Below are 22,046 nucleotides of genomic sequence, written 5' to 3' on the forward strand. Positions count from 1 at the left end.
ACATCGGTTTTTAGGGATTTTTATGACAGGGAGCCCATCTGTGCAGTTTTTTGTAATGTATGTGGTCAAAGCCAATGTCAAAAGGTCAAACTTGATCACGAATCACCCGAATCCCCTGAATCGATCGATGTACGCCGTTTGTTATATTCTCGTATTCATTGTAAGGATACCACTCACAGAATCTGCGTGTGTTATGCACTGTAATTATATTAGCATGTGCAACACGCATGCACTATGCATGTGCTACAGACGACACTTTTCACTTTGGATGGGTATGTGTAGTCGAGATGCCATCATTATACTTCTTATTTGGGACCACGCAATGTAAACTACCACGAACTTTTGACGAAAATCTTCCATTGTTACTATCTTTGTGTAACTAAGAGAGCTAACTTAGCTTGGTTGCAACTTGTACGACTTCGAATCTTTATCATAATTCAAAATGACGCCCGCTGTCATCTTGAATGTTGGTCCAGGTTTCAAGTTTCATCTCGACGACCTGGAGGGTCGTGTGATATGTATTTCTATTATGGAGATTTCTGAAATTTTCCCTATGTTTGCCGTCAAATTCAAGGTCAAAGCAAAAGCCAAGGTTGAAATTTGTCATAAATCACCAGCATTCTCTATATTGATCGACATATGCCGTTTTTTGCCTTTTTGTTGTCATTGCAAGGGCACGACTCGCGGCAGCTGTATGTGTTATAAATCATGTCAATATGTAATGATGTCTTATGAACACGACGCATGTTTATAGGAGACTATAATGCATACATAGACATGTATTGAAGGATGTTTTATAGTGTCCATTCAGAAACTCGTCGTTGCGAAACGATACGCTATGAGTGGCATACAACTCTGCCAGGACACGATATCTTAGCTAGCCAATTATGCTACTTTAGCTATATATCGAGGAGTGGAAACAGTGAAACAAGGAAGCCTTCGCGGGATCATGAAGTGATTCCCAAAAGGCTGCTTAAGTCCAACTGTAGTGAGTTTTATTTCGAGCGAGATTGTCTGCTGTCTAGGAAACAGTGTAATGCGAAGGACAGCTGGACCAACGCAGCTAGGTACAGGTCAAGCAGCATAAGACCGTTCCCATAGCAAAATTACGTACAAGCAAGCATAGTATAACAGTTAGAGAGCCTCTGGGGCTCGAGTGATGGCGCTTATTCTCAGTGGGGTGGTTGATCTGCATCCTGGTGATGCTCAATACCATGTCCCTTGTTACATTAGGGTCTGTGCTATACCCGTGCTTCGTCCCTCCACCAAAGAGCCTGCCGACATGCTCCCGGTCGAGTGCTCTCGGGCTGACTGTTCGTAGTCGCTCAGCTCCTGACATGACTTGTTGGCATTAAGTAAAAGAAAGGCAGCAGCAAGGCGAGGATGAGGCGGTATGCCCTTAAGGCGTTCTTCCAGGCCTTCCCGTTTGTCTTGCTGATGATGTCGCCACCAAACGCGGCGCTCATAGTTACGTTCACGACAGATCCCCTAAGCAGTGTCCCCGCACAGTGCAGGACACTTATGGGAGGATGCATTATGCCCGTGTGAGTAAAATAGAAGGTTGGTCCGGTGCTGAGGGTCTTGAGATTAGATTAGGTATGCAGTCTGATACAAGTGGAGGTCGGCTTTAGGATAAGTGTGCTGCATCCCGATCGCATTGAGAGTCCTTTCATGACACAAAAACATAGACACAAGGGTGTCTGACTGTCAAATAACTACTCGACCACCGGCCCGAACACCACCAGTGTCTTGGACTTCAGGGCAGAGCCCGCCACCAGTCAGTCTTGCTGAGCATTGGAACCCGTTCAACCAGCCGGCTGTTCAGTCTCGTGGACTTTCGACAGTCATGCCGTGTTTCACTGCAGACTGAAGCTGACGGCAGTGGAATGTATCCGTGACTCCTCAGCGAGCAGAGCCTTGTTGAGAGCTGAGGTGCGTCCAGATTGGAAGGTCCCTTATAGCGCTGCAGCTGCATAATCTGGTATGTGGGACGGGTAGGAGACACCTCACAGTAGCCATTTGGCTGCAGAGGTTGTACTCGAAAAGCACCAAAACATGCCAACAACTGAGGGTCTATCTGGAGGTAGCCAAAGAGCATCTGACCAGAAACGTTTAAGTAAAATTAAGTATATATATACATACATATATATATATATATATATATATATATATATATATATATATATATATATGTATGACAAATACATACAAATCAGCTCAAGCCTACGCTGCTGGCGCTCATGCTCCTGCGCAGAGGGCGGAACAACACTTCATTTCAGCAGAACTGTCTCCAGTCAATGTTGACATATTCCCTCGTGGCAGGTCACCACAATCGTGCGCGCTGCCTGAGCTAACACGTGGGAGAGATTAAGCATCTTCGCCAGCGTGCCGAGGAGGAGCTTCAGGCGGGTGCGCACTCCTGGAGACACTCGTTGATCTCGGCCGGTTGCTGCACCGCGTCGTCCGGCCAGTTTTTGGGACCACAAAAGAGCTGACCGAAATTTTGAGGACTCCATTGGCCCATTACATTCATAGCCCCCCCCCCCCCCCCCACCTCCTGAAGAAGCTTCCCCGTGATCTCAGCCTCCCCCCCCCCAAGAAGAGAAGCTGGATATATTGTCGACGTCGGTCGGAGTGTCAAAGTCCCGCCACCATATCGACCGTCTCAACAATAGCAGTTACTCCCGAAGCACTCCTGGATGTAGTGACGTGCAGCTACGCCGCCGAAAGCAAGTCATGCAGTGTTGCACGCTGCAGCTTTAGGAGCCACAAAGCAGGCCCTCGGCGTACAGACTGCTGCAAGTGTTAGGGAGGATTTGCGTGTCATAGTCGTTGCTCCAGCAAGCGGATGGACATCGAAGACAACGACGGGGAGCTAGATGTACATAGTGATGATGACTATGAAAAGAAGTAAAGGAATGTGACGGGTGCTCGCTGGTAGTACTGCGCTCAAAGTCTCTTTAGATGTGGCACTGTACGTCAAAGGCCTTCTCTGAGGTTGATATGTCTCCCCTAACTTGGCGTTGAGTTAGACCTTGTGGACCAAAAATAAACCCATAACTTGGGCACCCCACCCATGATAGCCCTTACGAAGCGATATTGTTCGACAACCTATGTCATCTAGTTCAGGAACTTCTCTATTATTCAAGATGGTGGCGGCCGATATCTTGTATTCTGATATATACTCGAGGCTGCAATAATACCAACCAAGCTAATTTGGTTTTTAGTATTAAAAAGAACATATGTCCGTAAAAATTTGTGCCGTGGTTAGCATTCCAAGGCCATAATTTTGGCAGCATTACTTGCTTCTTTCAGAAACGCTTTCATTTTCGATCGCCCGCTGGCCGTTGCTTAGTGTTAGCCGTGGGGCTGACGAGGTGGGTCTTACGGGCGCTGCAACGCTGAGCATCGGAATTTTTGTTTCTTAGACTTACAAGCACGCATGGTAAAAATGTGATTGTTCGACCTAAGTTATGTGATTCTTCGACTTTCCTGTTTTGAATGAAGGCTGATTATGTCCATACGAACATGGATTGGTCATGTCAACGTAAATGTCAGCCGCCGTGTCGATCTACAATCCATGCTCACTCTCATCTACACTCACAATGGGGCAGTTCTTGCCGTTCGTTCAAAAAAGGTGATATTAGTTTGGAGCGAGATGGAGGAGCACTGAACATTTGTCAAATCTGCTTCCACTGGAATGGTTTTGGAGGATACGGGTATCAGCTGGCTCCGCGCAATTCAACCATACAGCTCTGGCGCGCTGATGGTGAACGATATTGAACATTGAGTTTACTGACCAATATATATTCAAAATGGTAAATATGCATAAGCATAACGTCGAACACAAAGCTAAAACGGACTTAAAATTTAATCTACCCGCACCAATGTATACACCCGTCCCTTGCTTCCGTTTTGTGACAACAAAAAAAAATGGAGATATGAATGAACTGAGCCACTTATGTCTAACACAGCTTCCTTCAAATTCCTCCGAAAAACCACCTTTCATTTCGGAGAGATTGGAGGGGGTTCGAGGCGAAGTTTGAGGAGTGTGGAGGAGGTTGAAGGAACCACGGGAGCTATCAGAGTTTGAAGAAGCTTTGAGGAGGTTAGTGGAGGTTAGAGGAGCGACGGGAACAGGCTCAATGTCTCTGGGTAAACCAGCGAAAATCCGAACAAAGTCCCTGAGTGCCAACGGCTTAAAAATAATCTACCGAACCGAAGTAAAGTGAAAAGCGCCGGCGCTTATTCCATGCAGTCATTAACGCCTGATGCCGTCAGTTTACTCACTCCAAATGCCAACAGGATCATATCCTTCAGCACTTTCCAACTTCTCCTTCAAGTGTAACTATTATTTCAAAGAAATATACGAAAAAAATCCTGTCTCTCAAAATCAAGACGGTCATACTGGCAGTTGTTTTGGTGAGGCCTTTGACCAGAATGCTTTCCACCATTTCACCTTTTCACCCTTGGTTAAACCCCTGCCCTTACCCCCCCCCCCCCCCACGCCTCAATACCAAGACCCTGACAGCGGTTAGGCGTGGGTGAACTGATTGAGCACCGAGTATGCGCACATCATCATAATCAGATGCTCACTGAAGAGCCAGCTCAACTAGAAACGTTGCTACAATCAATCTACGTTGCGCGTAACATTGGAATGACAGGCATTTCATTCCCATCACCTTCGAACTGAAGCGGCTGAAGTTCGATTTTCGTTCCGAAGCACAACAGCTGGGAACAAAGTATTCCAGAAATGCAGGAGGCTCACGATGCGTATTCTTGTAGCCAAGCAGAGAGGGCACTCTCAGCAGTGGGGCCTCTCCGCTTACATATGTGTGGGAAAACGCCGAGGATCTCCGAAATGATTGGTGGGGTGGTGTTGACGTTTTCCTTTTGATTGACTGAATTTAGAGGTGTCAGTTACTAAAATCGATTGCGGGAGGGGGGGGGGGGGGGGCAGCCAGAAAGGTTGACCTGACCCAACCCAAAGCTTGGTTTCTCACCGGATTTCAGCCACTTGGGTTTGCATCCTCGATATTGAAATTAAAAAGTTGTCGTTATCCAAGGTTATTTCCTGTGGATGAATGACTTTTAATTTCAAGTAAACGTGAGTTACCTTTTTGTGAAAGGCTAAGAGTGGGGTGACCTTTTCACAGAGAAATGTCGTATTAAACTATAGTACTGGATCACTGATCACTATCTCTGTCGCTGATCGTGTTGTTGCTAGCTCCAACTGTCGCAAACACACTTACCACCGTGAGGGAAAACGTGAGTTCACTTTTATCTGAGCCACCTTGTACTTTTAAAAGCTGCGGCACGTTGCAGTCAATTGTCCTGCATACTAATACAGGCGTTATCGTTTGAAAAAAACTTGTCAAACATTTGCAGAGTTCCTTAACATATGAAGGAGTTTGCATGATAGAAACGACGGGTACCTACATGATACTATTTGGTAATTTGGGGGAGGGGGCTAAAGCTTCCCCCCGAACGTAAATAACGTAACATCGCTGACTGAAAGGCATATGGCTTATCGGTAAAGTTTTGGTGTGTCGAGAATCTGTGTTGCACGCTATTTGTGATGGCTGCATATATTGTGGACACTTTTCTTGCGAATATGCAAATAGATGCGCAAGAACTTACTAAGGCTCATCATGGTAAATTGTGAGCCGTTTTCACCTTCCGGTATGCAAGATAGAAGTGAAGCTTCACAAAACAGCTTCACACCCTTCAGCTTTACAAAACAAGTCCGTTTTTAAGAAGCTGATGCTAACTGCAAGGTTTCCATATGTGATCGTTCTGACCACGCATGTGAGCTTCAAAAAGCATGTTGCAGGTGTACGCTATATATATATACATGTATTATGAACATTATATACAGAGATTATATTTTATTACGCACATTTTATATAGATATTACATTTTATTACACACAAACATGATATGTATATACATATATGCATATATATATATATATATATATATATATGCATATCGCTATTCCTAGTGGGAGCCAGAGCATACGTGAACGAAATCCGAAACAGGTGTTGGTGCCTGTCCTTTTATGGCAACTTCCACCGCTCGCCCCCCCCCCATCATTTTGAGAAATCCACAACCGTGCCAGGAACTCGACATTGGTTATCATGGCCACAGCAGTTAGGTGAGTGAGAAGCGATAGCGATATGAGCTGAAGCGTCCAGCGCGGTGTTATATTTTTCCCAAATATTTGAGGCACGCGCTCGGCGGTTAACTGACCCTTATCAGGTAGGTTATGGAAGTTATTAAACATTTCTTTCCAAGCATACATGGCAACAGGCCTGCCTCTAAGATCTGAAACCACCCGGGTGGTTGCAGCGTCCCCAAAGCATACGAAGTGATATCCCTTTCCCTCTTAGTTCAGCGCATCCGACACAGCGCACGACGTGGCGGGAACACGGTGGGGGCTTCGTGTCGGTTGTTGGGGGGGGGGGGGGGCTGAATGCAATCATGCGCTTGCCCAAACAAAATGATTTAACTGTATTAGGCTGCGAGGTTGGTGCACTTACCGAAGAGAAGAGGAAGCAGGTCAATAGTAGCCACTCCGACTTTGTTGAAACTGGGGCTCTTCTTTTTCCTGGATTCTTTGACAGAAGACTCCATGAGGAGAACTGCATGAAGACAGTGGAAGTGCACTGGTTGTTACGGCGAGTTAGAGCGAACGAATGTACGAACGAAGCACGTCACAAGATATTCAGCAATCCAAATAAACACTGTCTGCTTTGTCTCAGTTAGTGCAAGATCGCCTGTACTTAAAAACTGATAACGTAGCAATTGCATCTAGCATTTGTGTGGAGCATCAGGCAGTTTGTTCATCTCAAATTTCTAGACTGATCGGCTTTGGCTGTGGTTGTAAAGCTATTTGCTTAGCAACGCAATGCTCTTCTCCCTCCAGAAACTAAAAAGTCAAGCTTGTTGATATCTTCAATCCCTTTCCGCGTGCACCTGTTGCCTTATCTCCCGTTTTCTCCCAGTATTTAGTTTTGATGCACCCCTCACGCACTCGCATCTAAGCCTGCCCATTCCAGGCAACGAATGATAAAAAAATAACTCTCCGCCAGAAGCTGAGCTAACTGTCCACGTGTCCCCATAACTTATTTGGTAAGAGCGCCTACCGCCCGATTTACGCGCCTCTGGTGTGCTGGATTCGAGTCGCTTGATTCACTCTTAATGTAATCTTCAGTCACTCTTACTTTAGACACTCTAATGACTTGCGGCTGTTGGCAGTAGCCGAATTCAATGTCCGACAACGTCAAAGACGGCAGGATGGACTGTGCCGAACATTTAAGCACGTTGAGCTTTCGTTTTGCCGCAAAATTCTGCCGTTAACTCAGAATTTCACGATCGGGTGATGGAGTAAGGGCTGACCGAACAAGTGATGTGAAGCAGAGTGCTAATCCCAGAAATACATACAATACAAAGGTCCAACTAAACCTAAAAAAATGACTGAGTCCCGAGGAACTCACGCACGAGCGGGGTGTTAGCCATCTGGTTCCAATCTGCTACTTCCTGATCGATGGCGATGGTGGTCGTGAAGTCGATATCCGCGCAGCCGTTGGCATCAACTGCGACCTTCGGCGACTCGCCGATGGTGACTCCATCGCCGTACTCGCATCTCAAGACGCACGGCTGAAGCGGCTCTCCTTTTTGGTTTTTCTGAACGGCACGGGAGAGTAACCTTTAGGTGCTGGGTAACCAGACAACACAATGATCGGGTAAACTCGTGCTGACCATCAACACTTACGAAACAATCCACTCGATATCGCAGTCGATGTCAGTTAAAAGAGCCTATGAAATGTCATGCAAAGTTGCCATGCAACACGATACAGTATTACCATGAGAGCGAATTTGTGACAGTGTTGCGTACCCAATTCCTGCCGCTTCTGATGATGATCGAGAGCACGGCCTTCTCAGGCCTTGAGGTTGCGCTATCCATGGCTGCTGTTCGTCAGGGTAGATAACTCATCCGTTCACAAGTGGTCTGACAAGACTTGCGGATCTACGATTTGACCTTCCAAAAACAAGTCGATTGCCTCGGCACTCGTGGCTTAGTGCTGCATAGATAACACGACAAGGCACCAAATGTGTGTAAACAAAAAAGTGCAACGCTGGCGCGCATGATAAAAGTCCACTGCGTTTTTGCAGGGCCTCGTGCTGGAATGAAATGGTCACCTGTTTCGGGAAAGAGTCGATTACAATCGAATTACATTGGTGGGTTGCCTTGATTGGCGGCTATTTGCACGTGCCAGTCTCCTCTGTTTGACAGGGATCCAAGCGAACTTGAGCCGCTTCCTTGCACCATAGAGAAGCAAACCGATTGTGTTGATTCAAGCGGTTTATATTTTATTTGCGTTGCCTGCTAACCTGAACATTGCGTTGGACCACAGTGAAATTGGATGATCTCGTCGTTGGCAATGATCCGCTGACATGTTTCCATCAGAAATGCATGATTTTGATACCGCCTAATTAGGGGAAGTAAATTTTGGAGCGGTTTTACCGGAGGATCTCCTCGTGTAAAATCATAATTAACACGCGCCCGGGTGGCCGGCTGGATACCCTTCGTTCGGGTGGGGGGCCAATTTGAGCCCCCTGAGATGTCGAAAACTAAGAGAGCTACAGATACCTAATTTACAGGGTGTTTTGACCCGTATGTGAGCTCACTTATGTCAAAGTTTGAGGTTCCTAGGTCATGATCTTCTGGGTCAAATAAGGTCAAACAAGGTCAAATTTCAGGTTGGTCTCCAAATTGCCCCCCAGAACGTAAGTTACTGTTTCTAAGCAAAATTTCACATGCTTATTAAGGGTCAGAGACCTTGTTTGACCTTTTGAAGGTCATGGTGACCGAAATCATACAAAACTGCTGCGAGTTTTGCATAGGCAGTATGCTCCTAAAAACAAAATGCTGACCTGAGTCATTTTAGGTCATTGACCTATTCTGACCTCTAATAAGTACATAGAAGATGTAAAATGTGGTGTCTGCTATCAATAAATTCGAAATGAGCATCAGAAGCTATCCTATACAGCAAGCCCTAGAGTAGTAAAACAGGCTGGTTTTGACCTCGGTCTGACCTTCATACCTGACCTTAGGTTAATGTAATTTGCTCATTCAATTGTTTTGTTGCCTAAGAAACCCTATCAGAGATGTATGGCTTCATCTAATACTCCGTTGTTGCATCAGATTGAACGATTTCCTAAAAACTGACTTCGCTGAAACCAGGGCCTGAATTTAACCTGCCATAGGCTAGCGACCTTACAAGGTATATCTAATTTGTGACACCAAACGATCCGTTATTCAATTTTCTATAGCTATGCAAAATTTGGTGCGACTACTCCGCGCTGTTCGCAAACCATCCTGGAAAAACCTTCGGGCGGTTCAATTTGAGCCCGCACCTGAGCGCGTGTTAGCCTTGCGTGTCCTGAGATGACAACTTCCTGGCACGGAACTCTTGTGAGCACAAAAAGCGACCAAATATTACCGCTGAGGGGCGTCAGCGGTTTTCCATGGTGTTTCTCTACACACAAGATAGCGAACAGGCATAACGCAAGTACCATCAACGTTGCAGAAGATTTATCTTCTTTGACTTGCCATTTGAGTTGTTTACTATTGTATTAGTACCCCACGTAGTGAGGGAGACGGTAAGTAAATGACATAAATTCCACTACATGCAGTCTCGACACTACTGGACTGGGTTTGATGAACAAAAGGTGAAAATGAAAGTAACAGCAGCGGCGTTATCTGCAGCTTCATTTCATTGTTGCTCTAAACGTTGGTGGTTTCCTCAAATGTGGGTTAAGAATAACAATAGTAATTGTTTAATTGGCTTAAAAGGTGCGCTCTGTTGAAGCCTTGGCCAATTAGCTTAGTGGGATAATTCAAAGGTCTCTTTAATTGGGTTGCCAATTATCGGTGATATATGCACATAAATGCCCAGTTGCGTCAGCTTTGCCAAAAGAAACCTCATCAAGTATCTTGTCGTCAGAATGCAATTTGGCAAGAAAATATTTTTGTAAAAGACATTGGTGGTCTGTGGTTACCTGAGAAGCGGAGCAAAATACGATTGTTCGTCTTCTCCAGTTAAATGCCGAAAGCGATATCGCGTTTTTTTATTTTGCTTGCCAAAAATTTCACCTGCTTAGAATACAAAACAAAATGTAATGAAGTAAGACACCGATCCTGTAAGTTTTAATGATTCGGCTGAAAAGCTCGCATTGATGGATGTTTAGCAGGCGGAGATTAGCTGATGCGATGTAGGTGCTTTAAATTTAAAAAGCATGTATAGCAATTGACAGGCTGGTAGATATGGCCAATGGGCACGACAATTTCAATCGACGAAATCGGTACCGCTGTATGGTTATTGCTTTTAGCCATTGCGTCCAAAATACCACGAAAGGTCAACAATTTTGGTTAGGTATTAATCACAATAAATGGGCTATACAAATGTACCTACAGGTTTTGGAGGGGCAAGGCTGAGGGGGCCCAAGACAGAGCGTTGTAACTTCGGAAACGACTTCGGGGAAAATGACGTCGGCTGCTTCCAGGTCACTTCGACGCATCCGCAGGTCGAACGGTGTTTGAGATCCCTAGCCAATTGAAATTGTACACTTACACTTAGCTCAGTCTTATCTGCTCTGGCTGCAACGAGCTGCCATCAGCCCTTAAAAGCGCTCCATAACGGTCCGGCCCTTGGCTGTGCCCCAAACCGGCGGATCCATCCATGGCAATGGTATTCAAAAGCTTGTGACCGGATGCCGATATCGAACATACTGTTGGCAGAATGACTTTCCACTCTCTCCTCAGTAAAATGTTTTGCAATGTGATGATGGGCTGTGGAGGGCTGGGTCAGGTTTCGGCCTGCTCCGTCATTTTGTTGCGAATGCCAAATTATACCTTTCTTAAGCTGCTCGCATGAGAAAGGCTACATATTTAGTTTAGATTGTCAAACTGGAAGAAAATCAGCGCCGCCCAAACAGCATGAATACAATTGTAAATAGCATAACACCACGCATACTTAAAAGAAATACATTAGTGTTCCTGAAAGCCGTATGAAACATTGATCAGGGGTGACCGGGCCTGGCTGTGTTTCGGCTTTTCAGCTGCTAATTTTATAGTGAAATCTCATGTCTTTCCATATTCGATCACTTAAAACCTTCTCGAGCTCCCTGCCGGTTATCAAGCTCCCTGCTCGTGATCAGCCCCTTGCCTTAATATTCTTACGGCTTACACCTTACAAGTACGTCTTACTAATACAGAATACCGACCCCTTACGTCTAAATAGGGAGCTAACATAATGTTCGTTCGAACTCTTATGGTAGGTAAATAGCATACTAGTATGCGTACCCAATGCAGCACCAATAGCATGATATTTTTATGTACCACGTTTTTACCTGACCTTGGGTAGTACAAAAGGAGACTGCACAAAACATTCGCACAAAACTTTCGTCAAACGAGAAAGGGCCGATTTACAGGAAAAAGGCATGGATAGGACGCCTTCCTCACCCCCCCCCCCCCCTCCATGGCACCACAAGTAGGGCACACAGAAATGAAACAAGGCCGGCATAAGACAGCAGCAGAAAGCACGTCTAACCAAGAAAATGGCCTGTCACGGCACGATAATACCAGCTGGCGTTACCAAAGGGCAATAGGACGACCACGAACGGGATGCCTGTGGGGTCTAGTGCAGCATGCAGGGCCGCAGTTAATCCTGGCAAACTGGCCACCACCCAGGAATATCAGGTCAGCGGCCTGGACCACCTCAGCATCAGGCCCCCCCCCCCCCCCGCTGGGCGGTCGTGACATCCGGCAGGCGCGTCGGCCGGTCGAGTCGTCGACATTGGCCAGCACCTCGTCCCGGCGCGTTCTGCATCTCTGACAGCGCCGCTGCTGGCCGTGCTGGCTCTTTGACCTCGCCAGCGCCAGTTGCTCCCAAAGGCGCCGTCATATTGGCGTCATCAGCAGCAGCAGACTCACGGCTGAGGGGGCCGAGCCGGTCGACCGCGATGGCGTTGTCCAGCGATCGTTTGATCTTCGCGAGTGACGCACATTCTGATGTGTTTCGTAGTGACCAGAGTTGGCGTGACTGATGCAGACCTCGGCTTCTTTATTGGCTCTCTGTACATTGCGCCAGCTTGGTTTATGATGTCGCTGTAGAGTAGGCATGTCGGCAATGGGCTGGTCGACATAGTAAAGGACGTTGCGTCTCCACGTGACGGAGAGGCAGGTCACGTTTCCGAAGGGAGTTGTAGGGATTCATAGCTCTTTAAGCTTCATCTGTAACCAGGAATTTATCGCGCTGGGACTTACATACATGGTAGTTCCCGGGGGCACGTGCCTTCCTCTCACCAACTTTATGACACACTTTAATGTGTTCGAGGTGCAGTCCAAAAGAAGCGGCCGTTATTTCTTAAAACTCCCGATGTGCAAAAGCTTTCATTAGAGACCATTCTCTGTCATAGAAACGTGTTACCTATCGCTGGTGACAATTATAAGCTTTTACTTCTACCGGTTACAACGCGCTTGTCTGTTAATGAGGAGCCTTTCTAGATGCTGTGCCAGAGGTCACAGTGATGGGTGTTTTTGCCTTGGATCATTCTCAGCACGGTCGTGTCCGGAAGGGAGGGGGGCATAAGGCCACTGGCCCCTCCTTGAGCGATAAGGTCAAGACTCCAAGGGGTTTGGTGTCCCTTTGGGGCACCAAAGCTCTTGGTTAAGGGGCACCAAGATCTGCCTTTCGAAATCACGCAACTTTATTTCCAGGAGGTATCAAATGCGTGGGTACGACAAAGGGCCCCAGACCTGCATTTTTTGATCGCCGAATTCCAGGGGGACCGCAATGCCTGTGCTGAGTTCCTTCACGAAGCCCTGCGTCGGCCAATGCCTCGAAGGATCACCAAAGACTTCATTTCGGGGCATCAGAACCGTTATTTTTAAGAGGTACCCCAATTTCAAAGGACACCACACACTCATTCTTAAGAGGCGCTTCATTCCAGGCCATAACAATAATGTTGTGCTCTTCGGCCCTTTGGGCGACTGGTACCGAAATATGTATTGTGGGGCACCGCAATTTCCATTTTCAAGAGGCACCAAATCCAGATGAATTATTTAAAGGACCACTGTTATTTTAAAACGGGGCAAAAATCCATGAACACCACAATTTCTGTGCCTTTTACTCTGGCGAAAGTCTGGATCGGCCCGTTCGGTGAGGGGGCACCAAAACCTTTATTTCGAAGCACCATAACGTTTATTTCCTACAGGCACCAAATCCAAGCGGGCCATCGGAAGGGCCAAAAAACTTTCGTTTTCATGGGGCACCAAAGTCCAAGGGAAACCACAATTTCTTTACCTGTACTGATAAAATTGTGAATTGGCCCCCTTGGCAAACGGACACCAAGGACCTTTATTTCGGGCGATCATAGCATCCATTTTCAAGAGAAATCAAGTTCAAGAGGTAGCACAGGGGGCACTGAAATCTCTATTGTAAAAAGACAACAAATTCCAGGGATCGCCATAAATGGCCCTTGAAAATCCTTTTTCACCACGAACCAAGATCTAAGGACGCCAAAACTAGGGGCGCACGTAGGGGAGGGCACAGGAACACGTCATCCCCCCTCCCCCCCCCCTCCAGGTCTATAGGTTCCACTTGAAACTTGCAAACGCTCAGGCCAACGATCAAGGGCCCGATTGGAGGCCCGGAGGGCAAGTCAAAGGTCATATGAAGAGACTCCAACCTGAAAGTCGGAAGCTAAAACGTTGCGATTTCACATGTCAGTCCAGTGGCCTCTTATGTCGATCTTGTGGCCCCAAGACAGTGAGAGTCTATATGTCAGGCATTTGAATGAGGCCACCAAAACCATGCTGTTGGTTCCTGGCAGGTCTGGCCCCTGGGGCCCTCTTCCGGGGTTAAGGCCGGGGCCTGCAAGTGTCAGTCAGAAACCTCCCCATCGGTCGAGGCCTCTGAAATACCGAAGAGCGCTATGCTCTTCACTGCTGGGTGAGGGGCCCCTGTGCCTTCCAAATAACGATGCAATGGTTCCCATCCACTATGAGACAGCGGAAAGACCCTGTATCAGTTAGGGGCCCCAGTGCCGAACGAGAGGCCCTCTGCACTGTTTTGACCAATGGCGTCCTGGGCAATTTCAAAGTCGATTCTCCAAGCGAAACAAGCAGTAACAGCAAAGCAAGCAATGGAGATTACGCCATTGCGTCACCAGTTTATGGTGCTGTGTATGCTAATGAATTTAAGTGCAGTGCAGTGCGCGCAGAGGTAAAGCTTACGGGAAGCATAGGAAATCCAAAAAAAATGACGAATGTCAACGTTGTTTAGGAGCTCTAACGACTGGATTAACAATAACCTTCCTTCTTTATATGGCGTGCTGGCATTTCTGGCGGTGTCATTTCGGCGCATATGTGTGGAAATAGAGCTCTGCTACATCTGCTTAGCTCTGCTACATCTGCTTGACGCGTCCTCTCCACAGTTCGGTCGGAGGAGTTTGAGTAGTTTGCACAGCAATACCACGGCCGCCATTATCTCCAATTTATGTTTAAGACCTGCCGAGAGCGTTTAAAGACATTGTCGGGCCGGTTTTCTCCATTGTGGTCGCTTATTTCGCGATACTTACGTGGCGTCCGCCACAATCTTCTCGCCCATTGCAGCAGGAATCTGAAACACAGCCTACGTTCGAGCGTGAGATACCCTTTAGTTGACGGCCTCGAGGCTAGATAGCCTCTAAACCGTGACCTGGCTCGAGCGTGAGATACCCTTTAGTTGATGGCCTCGAGGCTAGATAGCCTCTAAACCGTGACCTGGCTCGAGCGTGAGATACCCTTTAGTTGACGGCCTCGAGGCTAGATAGCTTCTAAACCGTGACCTGGCTCGAGCGTGAGATACCCTTTAGTTGACGGCCTCGAGGCTAGATAGCCTCTAAACCGTGACCTGGCTCGAGCGTGAGATACCCTTTAGTTGACGGCCTCGAGGCTAGATAGCCTCTAAACCGTGACCTGGCTCGAGCGCGAGATATCCTTTAGTTGACGGCCTCGAGGCTAGATAGCCTCTAAACCGTGACTTGGGGGGTAAACTGGAACCCTACGACCTTGTTTTTAGCACATAACCGTAGGTGCGAGAACAATATTCAGATCAAAGCGACTCCGTGCCTGGGAAACAAACGAACTTACACCCAAAAGTTCCATTTCTGACCATCCATTGGCCACTTAAACCAGATCATTTCGGAAAAAGTGGCTTAGGAATTATGTCAGTTTTGTCTGCGTTCACTGCTCAGATTCATGTGCCAACAAGATTAAAAGCTGGGGTTCCAGATGCGTTGCGATGAGCCCATAGCCCCAAAGTCTGCGGGGAGGGCTCTCAGTCCTCTTCCCTCTGTAGAAGCCTCGTGCCCATCACCTCGTCATTCGCCCCGCCACCCACAGTCCGTGGTTAGCCCTCTAGCCCACGTTCGAGAGATCGACCTCGAACTTTATTTATTTTAGGGCCTCAATTTGCCTCGATCTCGAGCCCGAGGCCTCGTAATTGGTCCCACACCCGCAACCTTGTTGCCAACCCCGAACTCGTGGTTGATCATCTCGAATCATCAGCCTTGTGATTAGCTGCAAACCCGCCACCTAGTTGTCGTGGGCTGAACACTCGTCACCATCGTACGCACAACATTCGTCGGTTGGGCTGTGGGTAGCCTAGGGGTCGATTCCCCCTACCTTTTATATCCCCGCAGCTCCTCTTCTAATGTATTCGCTTCGCAGTGCTTACGTGGGGCCTTGCGCGTTGAGTTTCAGAACAGCTGCACTTACTCCACTGCCAACAGCACCGCCAACTCCACAACGCCGCCCAGAGCGTCGAGCGTCTAAACTCTCACTCGCCGTTGTGAGAGTCGCATCACGTCCCGCTCACCTGTGTGAGTAACGGCTTATACTATAGCAGCATTTGACTAATCGGGTAGCATTCGGTTTTGCCGGAAAACGTCCCCCCGCACGGCATAATAAGGGCATGACGACCCGGACTTGTGCAGGGAGACCACCGTGAATCCTGCAATAGCGCGCTGGCGTTCGGTGCAATGTTAGGTTTCCTCTTCGTTCTCTTAGCGTGCGCGTCCAGTGTATCAAAGTTTAAAAACCACTTTCGTCGTAAATTATTTTGAATCTTCACGATAAAAGGTTTTGGCTGGGCATGGTACTAATATACACGCGCTGCGAAAACAAACTTAAGTGCAGAATTGGTTCATTCATTAATCATTTTAATGATTTTGCATGGACGTTCCGTCGCTGCTTCTAGACATTCAAAGTCAAGACACCAATGTCATAATAATGCCGACCATGGCCCCTAATTTGCAAAGCACCAAAGCCATGGACCATATTGATATCACGTAGAGTTTCGGGAGTCCAAAATGTTTGCGACGTGGCACCGATGGCTCACTCCCGACAGTTCACAGCATACGTCAATAAAGGGGCGGCGCAAGAGCATCACATTGTGTTTTGTTGGGAGCCATGGCGCGCCCAGTCTAGATTTTGGCCCTTCTGAGTTTAGCTTGGCCACGATATTCTATGCCTGTTATTAGCAAGGAAAGTAGATAATAATTACGAAAATAACAGTTGCAATGGGTAGCATGCAGTGAGCATGAAACAATGCATAAAATAAGACAATGAGACCAGCACCAAATGATCCTATCATGCCTACCAAAGAGCTTCATAACCCTACCATACTTTTTCAACCGTCAAGAATCAATGTCAGGTCAGGTCGAGGTCAGGTCACCTCATCTGGCCCGATTTTCTGTTCTTCTGCTTCAGGTTCCATTCAGAAGCCATTTGTTAGGAAAGAGTTAGCTTCATCCAATTATTTGTCACAGATGGACTTCATGAGACATTTTGGTCCGGCGCCTGCCCTGACTGCGCGCGATTTATGACCGTTATCACATGTGGTCGTTATCTGATGCAGGCCCGTATAACTTTGATCGCAATCGAGACATTCCAAAACAACGGAAAGGAAGCATCGAAACCGTATGTGCAGGCTAAGATTGCCGTGCAAGCATATACTGCGGACAATATAATTCCTTTCCCAACATCGAAACCCTAGCGTCAGACTGTATCCAACTGACCACCTCCCACCCAGTAAAAACGGAGTGAGCCTGTCTTATACAGTTCGGATGTTATTAAATAATGAAACTCGAAAATTGATTTTTACCTCTCCTCCGCTCCCCCTAAAACCCTAGCACGCCAGTCTTAACACGTCTTGCAGAGTTAACGTCTGTCCGCGATGATGATGATTTGGGCTATAGGGCGCGCCGACTACCCTGGTCATTGGCGCCATCACGTGATTGAGGCCGCAGGGTAGGACGCTACGACACGGACCCGGTCATAGATTCTTGGAATAACGAGACCAACGTCTGATGGTAGCAATCTTGCAAGCTTTGCAGCAGCGCTCGCCACATTATCTCCAGAGATTTGTACGTGGTTTCCATCATAAAACCGCGGTTTCTAGAGTAATGTGGCGCGAGAAGCTGAACCAATAAGGTTCAAATCTTGCACCAGGAGATTTATTGGAATGATGCAATCGAATGTCAAAAGGCTGCTTGATGAATCAAATGCGTCGATTATTGTCGCCGATCTCAATAAAACCAAGCGTTTCGTGCACAGCCCCAATTTTCGGCGTGACATCGCAAAGGCGCAAGTGCTGACAGTGTAACAATTGAGCGTTGCGACCACAGGTAAGCCGACGTACGCATCTGCTCTGGAGACGCCGGTGTGTATGACTATGTTGCAAGACCCCTGACCTGCCAGCGCATGTGATCATATCCTGTTGTTCGGATCAGCGCCGACACGTCAATGTTTGTTGACGGCAGCTTCCACGGCGCGGCGTCAGATGACAGGAAACACCACTGCTACAAGCCAAACACCACCGCACAAGCCAGCCATCCGGCTGGCTTGTGCTGGCGCATACAGGTCTAAGGCCCGACTGAAGGTGGGCTGCAGAAAGGCCTCAGCATTCACTCAATCCAGAACGAAAGCAGCCGGTGATCTTTACCGGGCGGCAGCAAAAGCGGATTTGGGGACAGAGGCAGAGTCGATCAGTCGACTAGTGCTCCATTAACGCTACACAAGGATATTGACAACTTCAACGGTACTTCTGAGCAAGTCCGCTCTGGTACGTCTGCTGTTTTACACACTCGCAGCAAAGGTCGTCATGAGAAGGATCGACGCTACGCGAGTCCATAAGGAAACGCGGGCGGTCCTTTGCACCCATTACCGCAGTATCTACCTCAATCCATGGTACAAGGAGCCTTGAGAACGCGCCCGATATTCTGTTAGACTGCTCCAGCGCAGTGGTGAGCAGCCAGCTCCAAGGGCTGGCGTTCCGACTGGAGCGCTGCCTGTCGGCGAACTGCACTGCCACCTGGTGGCGGCAGTCGGAGGCCACCCCGCCGCCACCACCGCCCGACAAGTTCTCATGCGCCCGCTCCCGCACTCCCGGCCCGCTACGCAGCCGCAGACAGGTGAGCACCGCGTCCCGCGCGGCGGCGCACCAACCTACGTTGCAGCATCACGAGCTCGCACTTTGCGCTGCTGCGCTGTAGAATCTCACGAGCATTGAGTGAACCATATATTCGGTACTCGCATTTGGCAGCAATCACCAAATTTGCATGCTGCGCGGCAGAGCCGTTGCCAGTGTGCACGACAGGATTATAGAAACATATCAACTTTTTGTAGGCGTCTTTAATAGTCCAGCAGAGCAAATGTGCTAACAAATATCCCGTAGCACAGCCCCGAAATGAACGAAGGCTATACCAGCATCTCATTAGCATAATCCAGTCGACACTGGCTATCACATGCACGGCGATACTAGAATCAGACAACAGCATAGCACGCAGCAACGACACGCTTCCCCCACTCGACTCACTGCCGCCAACCAGGAAAACCCCATCACGCCATGTTGACTCGAAACACACAGGTCATATAACCCTGGGCACACTAATCGCGTACCGACGGCGTTATCCGACCGGTTGCGACACTCAGACCCCACAGGAAAGTCGGTTATCACACTGCCGCGCCGGCTGATATGCCCCCTAAGGCCACATCGCACCGCTCACGCGGCGACGCCACGAGCAGAGACCAGGCTGACGCACGGCCTCAAGCGGGTGTCGCGGATACGTGTGGTTTAGCGGCACATCAGACATGCAGGCCATCACTTCGCCTGCAGCCCCTTGTCGCTAGAAGCACGTAATTACTACAGCCCTGCCCAAGTGCTCTCTTCATGCACGATGGCTATCTCCGGTCCCAGTTTCAAGCAAACCAGCCCGCCTAGAAATTTGTGAATGGCGACATAACGGCGTTCTAGGGCAAGATAGCTCAGCTTTAGTAGACTCTCACTACGAGCATGATACTTCCCCGAAATCAGTTTGCCTTCATCAAGTATTCACTAGTGTGAGCTATGGGATTCAATACCCCCGCCCCCTCCCCTTTTAACAAAAAACCGGCATGACCTGTCAGCCTTCTTTACATCGTCCATCTCGTAGTCAACTCGTCCATCCCAGGGCTGGCACACGTATTTTTGCGCGAAGACCATTCTGCCCTTGCAGTTTGTTCCTACACCCGCAAATGGGCAGCATGGCACAGTACCACCATTCCAACCCATTCCAGCCACTCCCATCGGCAGTCCAGCGTCCGCATGGCACCGCACCGCGGCTTCCCGGCGTTCCAGCGTTCCTACCGCTCCGGCCGGTCAAGCGGCAGCAGGCTACAGCCGAGCAGGCCGGCGCCGGCCCAGGGCCGCGGTGTTAGCTGCAGCGCCAGTCGGCGGCCGTCCCGCAGCACCGTCACCGGCAGCGGCCGGCCGGCGCTGTGGCGCACCGCCGCCGCCACGTCCGCCAGCGTGCCGAAGTTGTCGGCGTGTACGGAGCCGACGGCGGCCAGCTGGTCGCCGCGCTGCAGGCCAGCCGCCGCTGCCGGCGAGCCGTCGCTCACGCCCGTCACCTGCAGAAAGGCGGCCGGCGGCGTCGGCGCGCTGTCGGGCTCACGCGCCGCGCCGCCCGCCGCCCGCTGCCGGCCGTGCAGCTCGGCCAGGCCGGCCTCGATGCGCGTCATCAGCGCCCGGTGGTCGTTCTGCAGGCGGCGCAGCTGCGAGCGCGCGTGCCGCACCGAGTACACGTCGATGTCGGCGCGCGGGTAGTCATCCGCGTCCACCAGCGGCTCGTCCATGCCGACCCGCTGCGTGGAGAGGACGTTGCCCATCTGGCTGATCTGCTCCTCCAGATGGGTCTTCTCATCCATGAGGCGCAGCAGCGCGACGCGCAGCCCGCTCGCCTGGTCGTCCCCGCCGGCAGCCCGTTCAGATGTCATGGTATTGGCTTCTGTTGCATGCTGCTCCATAGCTGCTCAGGAGCACAACTCACTGAAATGAAAAAAATGAAAAAAATGAAATGAAAAATGATCCCATTGATAATAATGATGATTTTGAGAGCCCAACAATAAAATCATGTGCCAAGTATGATAGTGCCATCATCTATGATGCTGACCATTTTGAGAGATAAAGAAACTATTGAACACAGGCTGGATTTGAGTCCAGCCTGTGATGCCATGCTTGGTTACTACCAGGACATTCTCAACTGAGCTTCACTGCCACCCTTTCTGTTTATGCAATAGTCAGTAACATGTGAATGCTGACAGCATATAACATTTGGATTTAATCATAGCATGCTGTCCAAACTCAGCAAAGTGGCACAACTGAGGCACAGGCCAACAACTGATATATACCATTTGGCAATCAAATAACTTTTTCCTGGAGCATGAAGGTGTAATTTAGCAAAGCAGGATTCCAGCATGCATGAGTAAATTTGATTATTTAGGATACATAACACATTTCTTTTGTTTGAAGCAGTAGGCCTGCCTGGCATGCCAATAATTTAATCAGAAGAGGAAGCCAAAAGGTGTGGTTCCAGGACAAAGTTCTCCAGCCTGAGCAAAGTTAGAACAGCTGAAGAAGTTTGACCACTGCACTTGATGATTTACCATATGCCACCATGGCAATACAGTAAAACATAAGCTGTTCAGTAGAGGCACCACTGTCACAAAAATATTTTTGTCTCCACTGAATGCAAATGTAAGGCTGCTACAGCTTTAGCAGTGTCCACAAGTTTGACCAGATTCATCTATTTTGAAGATAGTTTCTGAACTGACATTTGAATTATGAGCTACAACCTGATTACAAAGATCCTTTTACCCCTGCATCTTCTGCAATGTACACCTGGCAGGGTTGCTTTTCCAGGCAATCAACATAATTTTGGAGACAAATCCCTGCACCAAATTTGGTGGTACATCTCTGAATATGCTTCAGAACATCTTGATCCATAATCACTTATCAGATTGACAACACAGGGAATGTTGGTAAAAAAGAGGTTATATTCATGTTGGAGGCAGAACTGTGTCATGCTGGAGGCATGGCACAACTTCCAACACATTTTATTAAAAGCATTCTGGTAATCATAGCTTATAACTCAGATTTTGCTTTATTTTAGTTTGCGTGAGGAACGTGCAAACATTGGCCAGTTTCAGGTTGTCCACCACACCTAAATATCAGGGGAAATAGTTGCATGGTGAGCACACCAGTGTACTGATTTTAAAAACAATGAGTAATTACCCATGACAAATTCGCTTGCTGTTATCTAGTTCAATTGGTTGACCACAACAGTATGCTTACTATGAAAAATGAGTGATCATCTGTGATAAATTAAACTGGATATTTGGTTTGATAATAGCATAAGGATTACCGACATTGTCGGCGCAGGCCTCACACATCCCTGAACTTGTCTGGACAAATCAGGTCTTGTAATTGGTATGCAGTAGGAAAAAATACAAAAATAAAATATCAGTTCCAGTAGATACGTTATAACTTATAAATGCCCTAAAGTCCTTCACTTAACTCTAGGCGCACTACACCGACAAAAAAAGCATTTTACCTTACACCCGCACCCCAACCACTCCCAACGCAACCTCGCTCGGCTCCATGACCATGCATTCA

General features: G+C 48.3%; 1 protein-coding gene across 1 annotated transcript in view; it reads right to left on the bottom strand.

Moving 5' to 3' along the window:
* Positions 1-20,299, bottom strand: part of LOC119094339 (uncharacterized) — a 49,062-nt gene extending 28,763 nt beyond the window's left edge. The window contains exons 1-4 of the mRNA XM_037217407.1: positions 20,082-20,299; positions 18,384-18,507; positions 7,500-7,689; positions 6,543-6,644 (exon numbers count right to left, since the gene is read on the bottom strand). Of these exons, the coding sequence (XP_037073302.1) occupies positions 6,543-6,644; positions 7,500-7,689; positions 18,384-18,507; positions 20,082-20,299 (634 nt within the window). The remainder of the gene's footprint in view (positions 1-6,542; positions 6,645-7,499; positions 7,690-18,383; positions 18,508-20,081) is intronic.
* Positions 20,300-22,046: the final 1,747 nt, after the last annotated feature.

Source organism: Pollicipes pollicipes, unplaced genomic scaffold (genome assembly GCF_011947565.3).
Source record: "Pollicipes pollicipes isolate AB1234 unplaced genomic scaffold, Ppol_2.1 Scaffold_4002;HRSCAF=4701_pilon_pilon_pilon, whole genome shotgun sequence".
In the NCBI taxonomy this organism is placed as follows: Eukaryota; Metazoa; Arthropoda; class Thecostraca; order Pollicipedomorpha; family Pollicipedidae; genus Pollicipes; species Pollicipes pollicipes.